The sequence below is a fragment of the Coffea arabica genome, chromosome 1c, assembly GCF_036785885.1.
Source record: "Coffea arabica cultivar ET-39 chromosome 1c, Coffea Arabica ET-39 HiFi, whole genome shotgun sequence".
Lineage (NCBI taxonomy): Eukaryota > Viridiplantae > Streptophyta > Magnoliopsida > Gentianales > Rubiaceae > Coffea > Coffea arabica.
In genome coordinates, this window is record NC_092310.1 from 11,443,431 (window position 1) to 11,463,622 (window position 20,192).

The 20,192-nt window shown below is 34.1% G+C and overlaps 1 protein-coding gene across 1 annotated transcript; it reads left to right on the forward strand.

Annotated features, from left to right (window-relative positions):
- The first annotated feature begins 17,866 nt into the window (after positions 1-17,866).
- Positions 17,867-19,681, forward strand: LOC140038971 (uncharacterized). Its single transcript, XM_072084720.1, has one exon. It carries the CDS (start codon positions 17,867-17,869, stop codon positions 19,679-19,681), a length of 1,815 nt encoding a protein of 604 aa, XP_071940821.1.
- The last annotated feature ends 511 nt before the right edge of the window (positions 19,682-20,192 follow it).

Sequence of the window (20,192 nt, forward strand, 5' to 3'; positions counted from 1 at the left end):
CGGGTGCATGGTGGGTTTGGCCTTGGGATCTCTAATTCAGATTTTTGATTGGAAAAGAATTGGCGAGAAGGAGATTGATCTGGCTGAAGGGATAGGAGTATCCATGTCAAAAACCAAGCCACTAGAAAAAACGTGTTTTAGAAATTAAAAAATTGAAAAACGAGTTTTAGCTGCCAGCACGTGATCTCACATGATTTAGTTCCGATTGAAATTAAAGAGATTCCGTCAATTGTCCACTTTAGCACAAAATTGAATAGATTGGGGACCAAAATTGATTTTCGAATTAGATTGGGGATAATTACGCGCATACACTATAGATTGGGGACCAAAATTACAATTCTCCCTTGAATAAAAACAATAGACTTTATAGATAAAAACAAAGTTTTTATGCTCCCCAAAAAAAAAATCAATTTTTTTTTCAACTTTTGGTCTCAAAGATTTATTCTAGAACCTTTGGAACGTGGTCAATTTTGGTGTGGTAGAGAATATGCATGCATGCATGCCATTGCATTCTTGCGGGACCCCAAATGCTTATTAGTAAGATACATTGAATCTAGACATTGGCATTTCGACTCGTACGCAAAAACACGAAAACGTTTGGGAAAGCCCACAGTGGTGCCATCTGTTTCATAATTTATTAAGTCATCACGAGATGAACCAAACTGCCAAAAAGTTTCACATGCTAATTACTCTATGCCTTCTCGTTGGGTAATTGTTACTGGATGACTTTTTAGGACACTTAAAATTATATTTAACTTATCATTATAATAATAATTATTTTATTTTATATTTATAAATTTTTCATATTTAATTTTACATTTTCCAAAATATTAACACCTAAACTATTGCCTTGTATGGCAGACGAGTTTTTTGCCAAATTTGTCTGTTACAAGTTTTTTAAAAACTTTAGTTACAATAATTTCAAAAAACTTTTCAAAGTTTTTAAACTATACATTTCAAAGTATTAAAAAATATATATACTTCAAAAAATTTTTAAAAAACTTCTACAGTAAGTTGCAGTAGAGTTTTAGTCAAACACGCAAAAAATTCACTTGCCAAACGGGTTTTATATAATTAAGCACTGTTAGACAGACCCTTCTTATCTGACCCAACATTTCTATTCACTACTTAGGATCTGAAATAACCTAACCATATTGTTGGTTTTGAAATGGGTTTGCTTACTTGGTAAATCAGTTTAATGCAGAACTTATCCAAATTTTAAATCAACTTGCATACTTCTTGAGGGAATTGCTTAAATGACTAATTCCAGTATTCCATTTTCACCACTCATATATTTATTGATTCTCTAATTGCGCCGTTGGTTTTAAATTTGGGTACTTTGAACATTAAAAGTTACAAATAATGCCATAATGCACCTAAAAACTTTTATAATAGGGGCACTTTCCACATGCCTTAGAATTATTGTTCCTATCTGCAATGCCACTCATATGTTTAATCTTCAAGGTAGGCGTTAGCCTTTAAAGATTCCCCGAACAATGAGCTAATGCATATGCTTTAATCTACATTTATTACTAATATAAGTAATTATATTATAATGGTTGAGAAAGTTTTGGTATGATGATTAAAGTTGAGGTCAGGACTATTAGTTTTGGGTTAAATTCTCATTCTCTTTCTTGTCTCCTTAAATCCTATCCCTCCTACAGAAATTGTTTTTTAAAAAAAATTACATATAAGCAATTACACTAATTGGGACACTTTGATAACTTGCAAAATAATCAAAATAATATTTTTTTTATAAAAAGCAAATTTCATTAATGGATTGTTGAAAATTGTTCAGCATAATTTGATTTACATCATTACCTTAGTGACAGATTAAACATACACAAAAAATTATAGATCTATAATTTAACAGAGACAATAAATCATAAAAACTTATGAACATATCTAAAAAATACAAGAATATTTCAAAATTGTGTTGATAAATAACTATAGCTCTTTTTTGTGCATATTGCAATCACCAGATCTATTAATAAATCCCTTCAAATTCTAATAATGATGATGAGATCTATCAAAATAGATCCAAGATCTAAAAAAATTCAGATCAGGCAACTAGATCTAAAATAAATTCAGATGTAATAACAAAATAAGGAAAAAAAAGACACAAAAAAAGCTCCATAGGAATCCCTAGGAGAACAAAAAATTCTCATTAGGAATTCTTAGGAGAAATAGAAAATTCTCACTAAGAAAACTTAATAGAGTTTTATTGGAAAAACAACTTAAAATAAAATTTATGGGACTCTCCCTAAGTGGGAGGCCTTTGAGAAAAGGAGAAAATGCAGAGAGAAGTTGGGGAAGAGGAGAAGTATCAAAATAATAGTTAAAAGTGCAACATTAGCAATGATGAAGATATGAAATAGTGCAAAATAGAATTATCCCGTTGCTTAATTTTTGCTTTGATTCACTTACAAAATTTATAATTTGGTTAAGTGGTATTCGAATCTTCCAAAGGAACAGATACTATTATTATGACAGAATGATCAAGACTAGTCAAACTAAGTCAAATTCGAGATTCAAATATTCAATAGAATAAAATCCAAAGTTTTTTATTTCTTTTTGTTTTCACTTTCTTCCGCCTCATCACATTGTAATTTTAACAGCATTTGATTCTGCACCGAATTGCTGAAAGACATTATGAAAGCATTAGTTTAGTCCTTATATGATCAGTTATATCTTTAGATTATCTTTTTATCAGTTTTTGCTGGAAATCGGTTCGAGTTAGGAATCTGACAGAACTAGTGAATTTGCAATAATTGAGAATCAGTCATCTCTTCTCTCCGATTAGATATTGTACCACGAAAGTGAAAAACGACTGCAAACTTATTAAGATCCATAACTGAATGGATCGTGTTCAAAATTGTTCATTTTTCTCAAAAACGTCCTCCGATTGCTCATACTGATTATGGATTTTACTCGATATTTGTTTCGATTTTAAACTAGTCAGAAAAGTTTTGAATATATTGATTTTTTTTTTAACAAGAAGGTGTGAGATTTAAAAACAGCGGAGGTAACAGATTTTGAATCAAGAATCTCTAATTCCTGAAACTTCAACATTAACCTAGGACGAATATATTAATTTAGTTTCCCAATGAAAAACTATTATTATATTATCTTTATTTTAAAATTGGCTAATTTTAGAAAATAAAACACTCCATCAGTTACAAAAGAAAAATCATTATGTTAGTATATCTTTTTAATTCATAAGAAATGACAACATGAAATTCTTAGCGAAAAGTTTACTTTATAGACTTGCAATATGATTAAAAAATGGGAGCTTAACCCTCATTTCCACTTAAATCTTTTAGTTTTTTTGGACAAAATAGAATTCAATATTGTTACTAAACTTACTTTGGAAATCATCCAACATCATTTGTTTGACAAAAAAAAAAAGTTGTACTAATGAAAGAAAATACATAAAATATGTTACAAATATATCTCATCTAAAAAGTCATTAGATTCAATAGAGATAGAAAATAAGAAAATTATATTGTGAATCACAAACAATTAGATCTGATCAATTGCACAAGTTACTCTATAAATATGTATGCATGTCTATTTTTTCAAATCTAATATTCCTCCGGTAAACTAATACTGAAATCTAATGAGATGACCAAGAAATTCCATATCTAGCATTTACATGTGAAAAACTATTAGGTCGGAAGAAAAATAACAAACTACTAAACAAAACTTCAATTAGGATATCTTAGGAGAGAAGAAAACTCTCATTGGCAAATACTAGGAGAGAAAAAACTCTCATTAGGATACTTTAGGAGAGACATTATTAAATACAAAACAAAAATAGGTGAGGAGGAAGGGAAACCTGGACTCAAAACCAAGATCTCTCTCCTATAGAGGAAGAAGAACGATGGGTAGAAGGTTGACAGTAGAGAGAAGGTAGAGAGAGAACAAGAATTAAATCTTATAGTTTATGTACATACAATGATTTTAAGAATGTGAATGAAAAGTATAGCTGGTTTTTTAGGCGTTTGAAATTGTAAATGATGTATTCCATTAAAAAAGTTGGCGAGTGACTACCACAGTGTGCAGTAGCAAACTAGCATTTCCAAAAAATTAGATAGTTTCATTAGACAAAGATGATACAAGGACATAAAATCTCACTGTGTTTCAAAAATTGGTACTCTTTTTTTTTTGGGAAGGGGGTAGGGGCTTAAGATCAATTCAAAATATATTTTTTTCTTTTTTTTATGAGAGACTCCAAGTTTTACAATGAAAAACTAGAAAAGTATAATTTGACAGTGGTACCATAAACCTCAAAGTTACCTAGTTAATGTCTCTATTCAAGATTCGTAATACACTTCTGGATCAACTAATGATGAATAAGAAAGGTCTTTTTTCATTTTTTTTCCTGCATCGAATAAGTAATGATTAAATATAATATGGCCATCATAGTCATCGTTTTATGTTTCATAATTTCCAGTGCAACTGCAAATGGGCAAATGGGCAAATGTGTTACAAAATACCGCATGAGAAACTTTTAAATGAGTTTTAGTCTCAAAAAATCAAAAAGGAAAATTTTGATAAGCTCAAAGTATATACCAAGAAAATTGAACAAAAAATAGGTTTGTAAAAATCAAATAAGAACTCTAATTAATAATCAAAATGTAGAAAAGCTAACTAAATGATATTCTTTTTCTTTTCTCATTTTTTGATGCAATTACTATCTCATATATGTCTTTTCTTTGCACACTTGAAATGTTATGATAAATTTTAGCCAATAGCGGGTACATATTTTTGTAGTTTAGTTCTCAATTTTCTCAGGGTTTGGCTAGTGGCTACACTATGAGCACTCTCTTTTTTTTTTTTAGTAAATTTTTATTTATTGAAGCAAATAAAAAGAGCCAGAACTACAAATTTTCCCCAGCACGCGGTATTGTCACCTTTGCCCCTCTTACCCTTCTAATAGATGACATGCCTAACCTATCTAGACGGATCTCTCCCCTTACTAACTTTGGGAACATGCTTATGTGATTATAGATGACACAATTCTAATGTTGATGAGAGACACCCACATTGGCTAAAATATCTGCCACTCGATTGGCTACACTATGAGCACTCATTAAAGGGGGTCTTACATTTTAATTTTTTTTTAATCAAAATGTAATTCTTATTCCACTGAAACAATCAATAAGTTCCTCTTACATATGCCAAAATTTCCGAACTGAAGGCATGCTTAATCTATCCAGCCTGATTGCCCCGCGGGCCAACCTCGGGAACATATGAAAGCAGTCATAGACTTTGACCTGGTGCTCAGGATAAGATATACCCTCATTGGACAACGCATCAGCTACTATGTTAGCTTCCCTGTAGCAATGGGAGAATCGAGTAGGATCCTCAACTAACTGCCAAATCTGCCGGACCTCGCGTCGAATCTGCCACGGGCACTGAGTACGCCGCTGGAGAACCCCAACTAAGACCAATGAATCCGATTGCATCCATAGATTAGTAAAACCCCTATGAGCACACGTTTGAAGCTCAATCAGAAGGGCCAAAGTCAAGAGGAAGATGGATCTCTAAAATATTTTCTTAAGATATTTTCTTGGGAATAAAATGAGAAACTAGAAAGGAAAGAGGAAAATCCAAAATTAAAAGAATTGAAAGGTTAAAAAAATTGTATTTTAGGAAAGTGTTTTGAATATTTTTTTAATCACTTAAGGAGAAGATAGATCTCTGCAATTCCTCTTTTTTAATTTCAATCATTAAGGTGAAGATTTTTGTGGGAAAGAGGAAGAATTAAATAAAGAAGAAAGAGAAAAAGAAATAAAAGAAAGGAAAACAAGTAAATGAAAAGTCCAAATAATGCAAGGGCAATTTTGTCCTAAAGGGGGTTAAGTGAGCAAAATTAAAGGTTATGGGGTAAACTGAGAAATGGGGTATTCTTTAAGGGAATAAAATGTGATTAACCCAAAAAAAAGTCCATATATCACAATCAAAAATTGAATTAGAAAATCAAAGACACCATTAGAAACTAGACTACTCAAAACCCTAAAAATTTCATAAAGGTGATAATTTGGAAATCAATAAGCTTTATTTGTTAAGATCAGACTTAAATATAAGATCAAACTTAAATTATAGTTTTTCAAAAACTATAGTGACACAAAGATTAACAACTTCTGAATTTTATATCATAAAATACATCGTTCTAGTTTCAACAAATCAAGTTTTAATAAAAACAAAGTTACCTACTGCAAGTTATGATTTTTTTCCAACATCAGTGCCAAACCAGCCTTCATAGACAAATTTCCAAATTTGCATTGCATTCTAACTTTCAAAGAACTACTCTTTAAACATGTCAATAAATTTTTGAAATTACAATGTTTATAGTACGCTCATGGTACATGATTTTTGTTCAAGATAATTACTTAAGAAATCATTACTTTTCAACAAAACTCTTGACGATCAAAACTGTCTAGGGTTTTCATAGATTTGGAAACCAAATTTCTTAATTCAAGAATTTGATTTACATTACTGCCTTAAACATTTACTAGAAATTATAATTGTAATTTTATAGATACAATAGGTCTGAAAAATTATGAACATATCTGAAAAATATAAGAAATTTTAAAATTGTCTTATAATAAGATAAATTGATGTAGCTCCCTTCCATGCATATTGCATTCACTAGAGCTAATAATCAAGGGTTAATCACATTTAATCCCCTTAAGGTATACCCCATTTCTCAGTTTACCCCTAACCTTTAATTTTGCTTACTTAACCCTCTATAGGACAAAATTGCTCTTACATTATTTTGACTTTTCACTTACCTTGTTTTCCTTTCTTTTATTTCTTTTTCTCTTTCTACTTTATTTAATTCTTTCTCTTTTCCACAAAATCTTCACCTTAATGATTGAAATTAAAAAAGAGGAATTGCAGAGATCTATCTTCTCCTTAAATGATTAGAAAAAATTCAAATCACTTCCCTAAAATACAATTTTTTTAGCCTTTCAATTCTTTTAATTTTGGGTTTTCCTCTTTCCTTTCTAGTTTCTCATTTTATTCTCCAGAAAATATCTTAAGATGAAATTGTGACCTAATTAATAATCATCAATTGAAATTTGTGACACGTGGCATTATACAAAAAATAAAAATTAGTTTTTGATGCCTTTTAAACCTTCACCCAGAAATATGCAATTACAAACTCAAAACAAAAATTTTTGTTGAAATGGAATTTTCTATTGAGAAGGATGAAAGAGAGAAGAAAGAGAAAAACAAATAAAAGAAAGGAAAACAATTTCATCTTATGATATTTTCTTGAGAATAAAATGAGAAACTAGAAAGGAAAGAGGAAAATCCAAAATTAAAAGAATTGAAAGGCTAAAAAAATTGTATTTTAGGAAAGTGATTTGAATATTTTTTTAATCATTTAAGGAGAAGATAGATCTCTACAATTTCTCTTTTTTAATTTCAATCATTAAGGCGAAGATTTTTGTGGGAAAGAGGAACAATTAAATAAAGAAGAAAGAGAAAAAAAATAAAAGAAAGGAAAACAAGGTAAATGAAAAGTCAAAATAATGCAAGGGCAATTTTGTCTTATAGGGGGTTAAGTGAGCAAAATTAAAGGTTAGAGAGTAAACTGAGAAATAGAAAATACTTTAAGGAGATTCAATGTGATTAACCCAATAATCAATGACTTTAAACTCCAATAATGATAATGAGATCTGTCAAAATAAATTTCAGATAAAAAAATTTTCAAATCTGACAACAAAATTTGAAATAAATTCAGATCTAATAACAAAGTAAGAAAAAAAATCTCCATAGGAACATCTAGGAGAATAGAAAATTTTCATAAGAAAGTCTTGGAGAAATAAAAATCTCTCACTAAAAAAATTTAGGAGAGACTTTATTAGAAAAATAAAATAAAATGAAATTCATGGGAGGGACAAGGTGTAATCTCCCTCCCAATGAGAAAGACCTTTAAGAAGAAGAGAAAAAATAGAGTGGAGTTGGAGAAGATCAGAGGTAGAGAGGAAGAGAAAGAAAAGAAATTCAATTTTATTCTTGTATACGTAAATATCAAATTAATTAGAATTTGTCACTGTGTTAGCTGTATATCTATTTCATTAAAGAAGAATTTGAGATAAGACATTGTTATACTGTAACATCCAAAGAATCATTTATTTATTTTCATACAATTCCTAAAATGTTGTCAAAAAGCTGGATATTATTCCCGAAGCATTTTAACGGAAACATTACTACATAAATAGATTCAATAGAAAGGAACAAGAACTATCCTCCAAACTCTATTAGAGTGGAAGAGATTTTTTCTCTCTTTATTACATTAAATGACATACGTATCAATTCCTTTCATGATTTTAGATTTTCTACAGGAATTTTCTATTGTTATCAGAAAGTAACAACATTTATGTAATACCTCTATATTCAATCAATAAGTTTGTACATCATAGTTTTATGCTATGTAGATGGATATTGTACAACATCCAAAATTATTTTGAAAAATACACAATATGAACAAATTATTATGGATTTACTCGAATTTGTGTAATAATTACCAAAAAAAGGGCACGTTGGATTTTGCTATTTTTCCCACCATCTAGATTTCATAGACAAATTTGGAATAAAACTGAGTCATTCTCGTTTAGGCAATTACCCAGCAAGGTTATTATTGCTTCAATTACAAGAGGTTTAGATGGTAAGTTTCACTCTTGTAATATGCAGCTATAGCATAAAGGTCTTATCCACTTTCCCCATAGTCTCTAACTTTTTTCTGACTTTGGTTTTTGATAGGATGAACTAAAGTAGATACTCCATTATGGTTCTAAATATGCACAATTGAAGGTCCCCATTAATCTAAATTGTAGAAGTGGGATGAATGTAATTGTTCCATTAACTGCAATAATAGCAGTAACAATGCTAACTTCCAACACTAACTTGTTTTTGTGGTATTGTGGTAAAATAATGACACCAGTGCAAAATTTTAAATGAGGGGGAAGTGTGTACAAAATTTTTTTTTTTCTTTCAAATTCTAACTCTTATTTTCCTTTTTAAGTTTTTTTAATCACGGATAATGTTCATTTCTGCAATAAAATTCCTAAATCTTACCTAATGTCTATATGCTCCAAAAAAGAGAAAATTGTAGTTTTGATACCCAAAATTTGACACATGAGCAGTTTTAATCCCCAAACTTTGGACAAAAACGAATCTGGTATTTGAACTTTTAATATTTGAGCACATTTAGTACCCTTGACAATTTTTTTCCAAAATGCTATCTAAAAGAATCACGTGATAGTCGCATATCCGACAACCATTGTATAAAAAAAATGTCAAAGAAACACAAAATATCCTTCTGACACTATGTACCAAGAAAGATATTTTTAAAACTTTAATCACTTGTCCAACTCTGCTCATCTTATTCATTTTCTCCTTCTTTTGCTGTATTTCATCTTTACCTTAGTGTCAAAAGGATATTTTACGTTTTTGTGGCATTTTTTTATACAATATTTGTCGAACATATGACTGTCACATGACTCTTTCAAGTAGCAATTTGGGAAAAAACCACTAAGGGTACTAAATATGCTCAAATATGAAAGTTTGGATACCATGTTTGTTTTTGTCCAAAGTTTGGGAATTGAAATTATTCATGGGGAATTTCGCCAATTTGGTCCCTAAACATTTTCACTTAAACCAATTTCGTCCTTAATGAAATATTTTAACCAATTTAGTTCTTGAACTAGTTTTTTACTTCCAAAGTAGGACTTTTCACTGCATTTTACTCAATTTGCGTGGACCAATGGGGGTATAATTGTCACACTGGTTTAATCTTTTGCAATTAACCGACGAAACAAATTAGAGATGATTCGGGAATTGTTTCCATTACCCTTCCTCCAAAATGATTCCACTCCAGCATTCCCACAAAGGGAGGTAATTCATTAAGCTTTCTCAATATCTCTTCAATCCCTTTTTCAGGGATAGGCTCTTTGACGAAATCGGATTTAGCCTTGTAATACAGTTTAGTTGAAGAGACTCTGTTGGTCAGGAACTCTTTAATGTTACTAGTTGGTAGACCGCCGGCATAAGCAAAATATTTGATCCACAGCATTTCGGTGCAGTCCTCTTTCTTCAACCCCAACTCAGGAAATTGTTGGTTCATGATTGAAAGCAGTTCATCAACTTTGCCACGGAAAACAGACACAAATGTAACTTGTACAGTTCTCTTACCTGTTTGATTTGAATTGATACTGACAATTTGGGGTGTGATAACAAGGTTCAGTGGTAACTTTGGGGCAATATATTGCCACTTGTACAGAAGTTGAGTTGCATTTTGTTCCCAGGTTCTGTTGATGGAAAATGTGTGAGGACTCGCAAATTCCTTATATTTTTCCTCAAAAATATCCTTTTATTTGAAAATTAGTATTTATCAAAGGCCACTACCCAATATATTTCACATTAAGTGTAGATAAATCTAGAAAATAGGGTTTTACGCTTCGGTTTCAAGTTTGGAGCAAAATTAGGGTTTTCGCGATTTTCCGCCGGATGAATTTTCGGTACAGAGTAAGGATTAAATTTGAGGATTAAAAGTGACTTTTAAGTGAGAAATAATATGTGATTGGTAGCAATGATATAAGGTTAGTGAATGGGAAGTAAAAACCCTAGTACGTGAGTTTTTAAGAAAAACGGCGCGAACCGGCGGGTCCCGCGCACTACCGATTGAACGCACCACTTGACCACCATTTTTCTCACCAAACAAATTTATTGAACTTGAGCAAAATATCTTCTCTCTTGGCAACAAGTTTTGACCAAAATTTGTGGCCAAAAATGCAAGGGAGAGAGAGAAAAATTTACATGGCTTTGGTGGTGCCAAGTGTCACCACCTCATGGCTCCTTGATTATTTTTTTTTCTTTTTCTTGCCTTTTATCCTTCATTCCAGCTATCTTTCCTTCATTTCTTTCTGGTCTGGTTGAGCTTGAGAGAGAGGGAAAGAGAGGGCAAGAAAAAACACCATCCTTCTTCTTGATTTTGAGCTACAAAGTGAGAAAACAACGAAAGTAAACCGATTAAAGTTGCCTTTGAGTGTTGGTTTAGTGAAGTGTTGGTGAATTTTTGAAGGGAAAAGCTAGGGTTGCTCTTGGAAGACACTAAGCAAGGTAAGGATGATGATTTCCCCAATTTTTACTCCTAATCTTGTTCAAATTAGCTTAGCAACTCAAATTTGTGGTGAATAACGGTTGTTAGCATGTCTTGGGTGTTGTTTTCCTTGTGGTATTATGAACTAGGGTTTGCCGAATTTCTGCCCAATTTGTTGTATGATGCTTATATGTTGCAATTGAAGTGTTATAAGGTGTTGTGGTAGGGATTAGACCAAGAAATTAAGGAAAGTTGCACTAGAAACTCAAAATTCCAGAATCTGGAAAATTTCCCCAACTTTCTGTCCGAATTTATATCTGTATGTTAGAGGTCGATTTGGCCTTAGGTCAAAGACGAAAAGTTGTAGAGAATGCCATTTTATAGGTGCCTACAAATTTTCAGCTCAATCGGAGCAACATAGGATGTGAAAAGTCCAAAATACCCTTACTATTTTAAGTATTTTCCAAGCAGTCCGTGTGATCAGTTAAGTCCAGTTTATCACGTTTTTCAACTAGGATCCATTCTGATTTAGCTTTTTACCAAAACATGAAAGTTGTAGTATTCTGAATTAGCTTTTAAATTCCTCTAAGAACACCTGATTCGGACTTGTGTACTCTGAGATATGTCCATTACAGTGTTCTGCGTTTAAACAGCCGATGAATTGGTTTCTGGTTTAGTAATTTGAGAATTGGACTAAGTTACATTAGGAACTGGACTAAGTGACCTTCATGAATGTTGTAGCTCTGTGTCTTAGCTTCGAAACGGCATAGGTTTCGTCTCAATCCGATAAGCATAGCTTCGGATATGTTATTTCCGCATTCGTACGTCAAATCTGTCTTGTGCTAAGTTGAATTTCTGCACTTGTGATTGTTGTAATTCTTATTCTTATGATATTGTGAGCCTATGGAACGGCTTTTGACTTGAATTGCTTATGTGTGATGTTGGGCTGTGCTTGAGGAAAAATAATGAAGCCAAAATGGCTGGAAAATTAGGTAAACACAAAGGGCGTGCTGCCCAAATTTTCACTCGAGGGCTAGGTTTCTATTGGAACTTGTATACTTTTGTTTGGCCAATACCATGACCGGTTTTCCATTTTAAAACATGATTTTTCATCCTGGGGTTCAAACAACCCTCTTTGTAGACACCAAATTTTTGGTGTAATTTCATTTACTGTTTATTTTTAGTTTTTTATTTGTCGTGTTAGTTTTATTCGATTTTTAGTTTTTAGTTTATAGTTTTATTTTTATTTGTAAGTTTTTAGCATAGAATTTCTTGAAATGAAAAAAAAAAAAGAAAAAGGAAAAATCATGAAAAAAGAGAAAAAAAGAAAAATCATAAAAAAGGAAAAAAAAGGAAAAAGAAAAGAAAAATAGCAATTTTGTTTTATTTAGCTTTATTTTAGTCATTTCTACTTAATTTATCTTTTATTGTTGTTTGATTCATTTAGAAAAAAGAGAAAAGGTGAAAAATGAAAAAAAAACTATGAAAAAGAAAAATGTAGAAAAAAGATGGAAAAATGGCCATTTTTGTTGTTTCTAGTTGTTTAGTTTTTAAATTATTTTCATTATTATTATTATTACCTGGTTTTTGTCAATTTATTATTTTTATTTTTATTTTATCATTTTTGTAATTATCAAGTTGTTTTTTTTTTAAAAAAAAAAAAAAAAAAAGGAAGGATAGCCGCGGCAAGCTGCATTTGTAGCAGCTTGCAAGGAAAGTTTGGGACGGCTCCTTTGGCTGCAAATACAGAAGAGGGCTGGGAGTGTTTAGGGTTGTGAGGTTTCCATATAAATAAAAAAGGGTGGACAACCGCAAAGGAGGAGAGAGAGAGAGCTGGGGAAGTGACGGAAAAGCAAAAACCAGCAAAGGGAAAAGGAAGGAGAGAGGGGAGTGGCCGCTTGAAGAGTAAGGAAACTGAGCGAGGGGAAGGAAGTTTTTAGAGTGAGCTAAGCGAGAAAGAGGATCTGAGAGCAAGCAAAGAAAATCTGAGGATGATCTGAAAGCAAGCAAAGAAAATCTGGAAAATTTGGAGAAAGACTTCAAAGCTGAGAATGGAAGGAGAAGGATCACTCAACGAATCAGCCTTTTCTGCAGCAAAAGTACTCGAGCGTGTCTTTTGGAACCATCACGCGTATCTGGGCAGATTTCAAGGTCAATCAACACTTTCAGGTACCGTGACCTTTTTATTGTTGAAGCCATCTCTCTTTCATTTGGACACCATTCAAAGGGAGCGGTATCATTTCTTTTATCCCTTTTTGTGTCTCTCCTATGTGATCCAACGTGCTAAGTGAGAATTGCATGTCTACTTTGCTTTCCTAGCTTTTCTTTAATTCCTTTTACTTATGTCATTTACTTTTTGTTTTCATTAAATTATTCTTTTAATGGGGTATGTGTACACCTCTTGGCTTGTAATAGATAGGGCTGTGGCGAGCAATTTGGTCCATTTTCCCTTTCCCCTTTTGTTTTAGTTAGTGAATGTAATAGATTCACTAGCTTGGTTGCATGCCTACGTGTTAAGTGTTAATTTGCTTTGTTAGGGCCTTGCATCTAGTCGAGCATGCTAAATGTTATGTGCTATGTGTTTACGAGTGTTTGGCATGTCTACTCGCTTTCCATGACCATGAATGAATGTGATGGATGAATGTACGTTTCCGCTAGTCCAACGCTAGTCGGAATTCATAGAATGGGCTAGTCCAATGCTAGACCCAATAGGTTCTTTTTTCTCTTTTTCATTAAGTGCATGATCACCACATATCACGCATTTTTCCGTAGTTTGTCATTTGGTATGTTTCTCAAACCCCTTCCCCTTCATTTTAGGACTTGCATCTCATGCTAGTTAGGGTTCATTTGCGTGAAAATCCCTTCCGATAAGGGAAACGAGCGAGTGTGGCTACTCGATAGCCTTAGCACGCTAGTTTCGCCTTCTAATCAAAGGGAAAATCGAAATCACAAAAATTAGAGGTCATTCCCGTACCCGACTTGATGCATTCCTCTAAGTTTCATGCATTTTCATTTCCTCACTATTTTCCTCACTAATTATATATCTTAAATACACATGCCATACTCACACACTTCTTCACTTTCTTTATTTCGTCATTTCACACATTGCACCCATTTTACTTATATATTTACTATTTTCATTCACTTGCACACGAGCACTTCTATTTTCATTCACTTGCACACAAACACTTTCTAATTGCACACATGCACTTTTTTCTACACTCCGCACACTTGCACTCTTATTTGATTTCTCATTTGCATTATTCATGATTTTCTATGAAGGTTTTCCTTATCGGCCGTCCCAATTCATGGGAATGGGACCAAAAGCTTCATGAGAGACATTTCTTAGATTTAGAATTGTATTTCTCATTCATTAGTCATATCCAAACTTGCAATACATACCTTGGGTAGAAAAAATTAGGAAAATAATGTTTAAATCACGCAACTAGCCTTGGCTAGGTCGAAGGGGTGCCTTGGATTTTTATCCTTGCCTTCCCCTTCGTCAAATGTGACTCCCGAACCTTTTTCGTTGGTTTACGTGGACTAGGAGTCGTTTAAAAAGGGTTTCTTACTATTTGTTCAAAAAATTCATTTTTTTTGGGTGACTTGGTACACCCTAACTCTATATCAAGTGGCGACTCCATTTTTTCATATAAAAACCCTTTTTGAACTATATTTCTTGGGTCAAATCGTCGCATTTTCAAAGTCCCATTAGACCCATGTTATTTTTATTTTCTTTTTCAAATCAAAAAATTCATTTTTCAAAAATCAATAAACTCACAAAAACTAAATTTTATTTTTATCAAAAAGTGGGGCGCGACAGTTGGCAACTCCACTGGGGATTTCCTAAGTGGGTCCGAGCATTTGATTTAGCCATTCTTTTCCCTTTTCTACCCTTTTTATGCATAGCATTTGGATATTAGGGTTGCATTTTTCCCTTTTCTAGGATTTTTGCATTTTTCGCGCGTATCGAGCTAATCCCTCACTCACGTATGTATGATTCATTGTTTTGGATGTATGTTGCGATTTGCATTGCATTTGGGGGGGGTGTCACCTTTAGAGCCTCGCGTTGGTTCTCGACCCCTTCCCTCAAAATAGGGAAACACTTCATACGTGCACGTTTATTTTCTGTTATCCCATTTTTGTTTTATTTTTCGTGGGCGTTTCCCACACCGCCTTGTAGGATTAGGATCGATCGCCTTGGGTAGGCGGCTGGTGTGCGCTGCGCCCATAGCGCTACCTAAGAGATCACTCGAGCCACCGATCGAAGGCTTTGGGAGTGATGACCCTTTGCCTTTAGGTCTGAAGGCTTGGGAGCCGAAGCCTTATCGAGTCTAGTTGCATTAGTGAGCCCCAGCCTCATGCATCCATATTAGAGTTTGCCTAGGTTAGAGTCAGCCTCACCCTTTTTTTAGCACATTAGGCACGAGGGAAGGGGTTCCGCCCCTTTTACTTGTTTTTTTTATGGCTTTTCTTTTCTTATTTGCTTCCAATATGTTATGTGTACTATCAATTGCACTAACCATCTCATTGTTTCCTTGATTTGCATTCATGTGCCTTAGCAATAAGAGGCCTTTTTGGGTACTCTTTTAGTGACTTACCCATTAGATAACTCACACGTTTGAATTTCAATCATTACACTTGATTTTCAATAAGTACATTTCATTTTTAGACCCTTTCCCCCCGATGCATTATTTGTGCCCTTTAGGCCATATTTGTCACATATTTACATCGCTTTAATAAATGGCATCATGCATCAACCCTAGAAAGGGAATGCCATTTAGGGGATCCCGTGTTAGGAATAAACCACCCCATGTCTCGGATATATAATCCAATGAGACCTGCACGTTTACCTTTCTCGTACCATCCGAAGGGGTAGTGCACAAGGTAAGGTAAGGATCCGATCTTTTTGAGGAGAATAAAGCAACTTTTGCACATTAGAATATGAGCGTCTGATAATCACTTTTTGGCCATTTTATCAAAATTGGTAAAAATCCCTTGCGTAAAGGACATTAATTTGAAGAAATTCACAAATAATTCCTCACTATTGAGACGATAAATCAATTGAGGCCAAAATTTGATTTTAAGAAAGGTCATAGACTAATGCATCTCAATAATTTTGAAATAACCAATGGCCGGACGATTCAATCAATCCATTTTGCCAATTCATAATCAATTTTGAATAAACCATCATTTTTCCAATCTACCCTTTTTAGGGTGATTCAATCAATTTTTGAATAAATCAATTTCATTCAATTCATTTGATCAATTTACCCTTTTTAGGGTCGTTCGGTCAATTTTTGAATAAAACATCAATTTCATTCAATTAGGGTGATTTGGTCGATTTTTGCATAAGTCATTAACTCCATTTCATTCATTTGAGATTCGGCCGATTTGTTATTAAATCATCATTTTCATTCAATTCGGCCGATTTGTTAATAAATCATCATTTTACTCGATCTTTTTGATCAATCGATTTCATTCAATTCATTTAATTGGTTTAATTCATTTTTAGAGTTATCCATTCAATTTTGAATCAAATTTCACTCAATTCATTTGACCCGTACCCTTTTTAGGGTCATCCGGTCGATTTTGAATAAATCGTCAATTCATTTGGCCAATTTACCCTTTTTAGGGTCATTTGACCAATTTACTTTTTTTTAGGGTCATCTGGTCGATTTGGATAAATCGTTAATTCATTTGACCAATTTACCCTTTTTAGGGTCATTTGACCAATTTACCCTTTTTAGGGTCATCCGGTCGATTTTGAATAAATCGTCAATTCATTTGACCAAATTACCCTTTTTAGGGTCATTTGACCAAATTACCCTTTTTAGGGTCATTTGACCAATTTACCCTTTTTAGGGTCATCCGGTCGATTTTGAATAAATCGTCAATTCATTTGACAAATTTACCCTTTTTAGGGTCATCCGGTCGATTTTTGAATATTTCATTCATTTGGCCAATTTACCCATTTTTAGGGCAACCGAGCCGATTTTGAATAAATCAAGTTTCGTTCAATCTATTTGATCAATTTACCCTTTTTAGGGTGATCTGATTAATTTTGGATAAATTAAATTTCATTCAATTCATTTGACCTGTTTCCCTTTTTAGGGTAATCCGGTTGATTTTTAATAAATTGTCAATTTCATTTGACCAATTAAGGTTTCAATGTCGAAATTTAAATTGGGAAACCTAGTCGATTTTGAGGAAACCATTCATTGCATCCAGACATTTGATCAGTTGGGGTTTTGACCCGTGCTTCACTAAAAAAATTTTTGGTCAACGAATTCCAATCTCTTCGATAGGAAGTTCGTTAAGGTCAAACCCGTGCGTTTTTGCAAACTCTTGTATCGATCAAAAGTGATCAATCCATTTGGACGTTGACATCGTTTCGACAAATGTCTCCCGTCAATCCAATTGACCAAATTTTCAAAATTATTTTTCACTCAATGAATTGATCGGATTCATCAGGTATGGTATAGTGCCTACCTCAGAGGATTGCATTTTCATTCTAGGCCTACCCTTGGCACAAAAAGGGTTCCCCCATAGGACATGCATCCGAATTACTCTAATTGTTACTAACTCCTATCTTTTCCTTTTCCTTTTTCTTTTTCTTTTTGACAGCAGTCAATCAAGAAGGGTATCTAATAAGGGTTTTCCTACATTCTCAGGTAGTATATAGATATCCGAAAAAACCCCATTATCACCCGATCGCGTAACCGAGTTTCAAGAGATAGTGTAAACATGAGTACCCATCCAGAATCATCTGATAGGCCCGCAACTACATCACCGACTGACTTGACAAATCTGGGAGCTCAACTGCGTGAAGTTCTAAACCGATTTAATGAGCTGAGCGTTGGAATGATGGCCCAACGGCGAGTAATCGATCAATTGGTAGCTAGTGGTGCTAGCAGTGAACAACATGAGCCCCTACCTCCTGGCCAATCTGAACCTCAACCCATATTTTTACCTTATATTCAAACCTCTGTTACTTCACAAGTCATAAACCCACCTGAGGAAGTCTTTACTTATCCCACTCATGGCCCACAACCTACTTATGCACCTTACATCCAAACTAACCCTCCTCATGTCCAAATTCCCCAAAATTATCCGTCAATTACTATGAGCATGCCATTCGAGCCACAGGGACCTTATTATTACTCTACCGCTGAGCCATTCACCCTAGATACCGCTGTTCAAGGGAAAGTTGAAGCCGGGGAGTCATCCGCACCAGTCGATAAGAATTTGCTAAAGCGATTGGATCGGTTTGAGGAGTTCATAAGGAAAAGCCAAGGCTTGAACAAACAAGGAGGGTTAGACTACAACGAGCTGTGCTTATTTCCGGATATGCAATTGCCCATGGGTTTCAAAACGCCCAAGTTTAGCAAGTATGATGGAACGGGCAACCCCAAGACGCACCTCCGAATGTTTGCCAACAAGTTGGGCAAGCCAATAGATGACGAGAATCTACCAGTTCGTTTGTTTCCTGAAAGCTTAGAAGGTGATGCACTGGACTGGTATTCCAATTTGGAACCCGAGGATATGAGGACGTGGCTGGACTTATCAACCGCTTTTGTAAGGCAATATGAATACAATTGCGAGCTGGCTCCAACGAGGACCACATTGGAGGGAACCAAGAGGAAACCATTCGAGGACCACAAGACGTATGCAAAAAGATGGAGGAAATTGGCTGCCAAAGTAGAGCCTCCCATGACTGAAAATGAGATTATTCGCACGTTCATCAAAGCTCATGACCCGCCCTATTTTGAGGAAATTTTTCGAATGACTGGGTGTTCCTTTGCAGAGATTGTCAATAAATTGGAAGAATATGACGAGTTTATAAAAGCAGGGAAAATTGTTAATGTTTCAGCTTTGAAGTCACAAGTGGAAGCAATGCAAAGTCAAGATAGCAATAACAAGAAATCCCAGTTCAAAAAGAGAGAAGAGGAAGCTTCGTTTGTCTCGAATCGAGGCCCTGCTTTCCGACCTAGATTCCAGCAATATCCCGCCTACTCACCTCGTTATCCATATCGACCATACCTTCAACCTGCTTATCATACCACCATTAACCATCCTCGACCTCGGCCAAATTACCCAAACACACCCACTACACCATATCATACTTTTCCACCTAACTTTCAAACTAGACCTCGCCCTCCTTATCATCCAAAATCCACTTTACCCGTCAACCCGAACTACAACTATCACCAAACCACTGGCGCCCAAAACCCGGCCCGATATAGAACTTTTACCAATCTAGGTCGGCCCCTTGGTCAACTATATGAGCAGCTCGAAGCCGCGGGAAAAATTGGTACAATACCTCCTAAAGTTTATACTAAAGGCGTTCCCCCCAGTTATGATCCCCAATCTTTTTGTGCTTATCATTCTGGATCTCTTGGACATTCTACTGCAAATTGTTGGGTTCTTAAACATAAAATCCAAGACATGATTGAGGCCGGAGACATAATTTTGAGAGGGAGAGAAGAACAAGGCCCAAGTGTTAGCAAAAACCCTTTTCCTGCGTACAAAGATACTATTACCACTGATGAAGAGTTTTGAGAGGTCTATCAAGTACACTGTGAGGGAGAATGGAATAATCCAGAAGCTTTTGCGCTTGGAAGTTATCTAAAAATGGGATTGCAAATTACATTCCCTTCCGAAGGGAATTTTGGTAAATCTAGGGGATTGCCGTTGATTATGAATTATGGGAGAAATCATTTGCATTGTTCATTTTGCATTTTCGTTTTGTAAATAGTTTTAACTCCAACGTCTTTTTAATGCAAATTTTATGTTAAATAGCGTTTTTTTATGACGTTTTGTCCTTCCTTTGAAAATATACAGTTTCATATATACTGTATTACTTACCCATTCTTTTCAGATGGCCAAGAATAAAATCCTCTGACTCTTTGAATATCACTGTTCTGAAGTTTGATTTCGAAATGAGGGGAATAGCAAAGAGACATCAGAAAAGGTTTCAAAGGAACACAAATGGTATAAAGAGAAACTCAAGCTGAAGTGGGATAACGATTTCAGTAGTCACTTGATAAGAAGCATCTGAATGCCATTTGCT

Coding starts and splice junctions, on each gene's coding strand:
- LOC140038971 (XM_072084720.1), top strand. CDS start 17,867: ATGAGTACCCATCCAGAATCATCTGATAGGCCCGCAACTACATCACCG.